The sequence below is a fragment of the Vitis vinifera genome, chromosome 10 (genome assembly GCF_030704535.1).
Source record: "Vitis vinifera cultivar Pinot Noir 40024 chromosome 10, ASM3070453v1".
NCBI classification, from domain to species: Eukaryota; Viridiplantae; Streptophyta; class Magnoliopsida; order Vitales; family Vitaceae; genus Vitis; species Vitis vinifera.
Window position 1 is genome coordinate 1,201,105 of NC_081814.1, and position 1,853 is coordinate 1,202,957.

Sequence of the window (1,853 nt, forward strand, 5' to 3'; positions counted from 1 at the left end):
GCTCCAAACCCTAATTAAGCCATTAGCCTCCATGCCCTTCAGCTTAATAACATATATAACAAGGTAAAAAGTTACCATAATGTTGAGAGGATTATAAGTTTGACAACTGTTTTTAAAAACAATTTTTTATTTTTTAAAATAAAAAAATAAAAAAAATATGTTTGATGATTATAAAATAGAAAACAAATTTTTGTTCTTAAACTGAAAATATGATGTTTTTAGATAACATCTTTTATTATTTTTAGTTTTTTTTTTTATTTGTGTTCTTTAGGATTTTTTTTAATAAAAAAATATAAATATGAAAAAGGATTAAAAATAAAGTACTAGATAAAATTTATTTTTAAAACATAAAAAATATGTTAAATTTTTAATAGATTTTAAGTTTCAGAAAATAATTTTTAAAAACTATTTTTTGAAAACGTTTTTTAAAATAATAGTTTATGATTTTTGTTTTCATCCACAATTTTCACAATTTCTTGTTGGAGTGAGTGTGAAATGATATGAGATCCATGAAAAAGGAATCTTAGAGTTCAAATTTCAAATTAACTATTAGAGCATTGGACGGGGCTAAACGTGGAAGTTTAATGGCATTGCCCACTGAAATTAACCAACCACAGCTGATCAAGCCGTATGCGTTGACATCAAGCTACGTTCATGTTCAGGGTGATGGTCCTACACGGAAGCTGGCGGTGATTTGGTCAACAAACCAACCTCTAAGATGAAGCCAGATCCCACATCCCGACACCCACATGCAGTCTAATAAGCCTTGGCTTCCTGGAACCATGTCAAACGCCACCTCCTTCTTCCTCTATATAACCCACAACCCTCCCCATTTCTCAGCTCTCTCTTTGCAGAACAAGAAAAAAAAAGAAAAAAAACTAGAAATGGGTAACTGTTTTAGGCGAGATTCGTCCATGGTGTGGGCCGGTGATGACTTGGGGCCAATGGAGCTGGCCAACCAGGATGATGATAAGGAAGTGTTTGGTGGCGGTGGGGCTGCTTCAGACATGGAGGAGAAGAGGAGGCTGCTAGCGGAGATGGGAGGCTCTTTGCCAAGGTCTCCGTCTGGTAGAGAGGTGAAGATCAAGATCACAAAGAAGGAGCTTGAGGAGTTGCTGGCCAGAGTGGACATGCAGGGGGAGACCTTGGAACATGTACTGGCTCAGCTGATGATCAACGGTACTGACAATGATCGGTCGGCCGATATGCAGCGGCAGAGATCTTGGAGGCCGGCACTGCAGAGTATCCCGGAGGTGAACTGATCAAGTTCATATGTCTCTTGGATGAAAGATGTGGTTACATTTTTTGGGCTTAATTAATTATCATCTGTACAGTATAATTAGATCATTTTTTTTTTCAATTTTCATGTACACACTTTCTTCTTTATTCTCGTTCTTTCATTTCCATCCTTGGTGTTTCCATCTTTTCTAATAAATTTTTTTGGGTGGATCTGAAAAAAAAGGCATAAATGTGGAGCTAGACAAGAACTATGACACATGAAAATATGGTGGAACCACCCAGCTACCAACTCAGGACATGGGGCCTAGACTCTGTACTAAAAGGATTAAATTTTTGTGATATCCCATGTCCAAGGAAATTCCTAAGGTTTCCATCCTAAAACTGCGAGGAAGGACTGAACCCTCCAATTGATACTATGAACCCACGTCAATTGGGGAAAAAGTTTCTAAAACGGACCCATTGTACTTGGAACACAACCCTCCTAAAAGACAAGCTTGATAAGCAATGAAAATTAGCATATATCATTACATAATCCACATATTTCCCAAATTCTAAGGTAGTTTTCATATTATACATATTATTTACGTTATTTTGATTGGAGACTTCAATGATTT

General features: G+C 36.3%; 1 protein-coding gene across 1 annotated transcript; it reads left to right on the forward strand.

The window, feature by feature from the left end:
- Window positions 1–773: 773 nt before the first annotated feature.
- LOC104880467 (uncharacterized) lies at window positions 774–1,406 on the forward strand. The gene has a single exon (XM_010657103.3). It carries the CDS (start codon window positions 783–785, stop codon window positions 1,260–1,262), a length of 480 nt encoding a protein of 159 aa, XP_010655405.2. The 5' UTR covers window positions 774–782; the 3' UTR covers window positions 1,263–1,406.
- The last annotated feature ends 447 nt before the right edge of the window (window positions 1,407–1,853 follow it).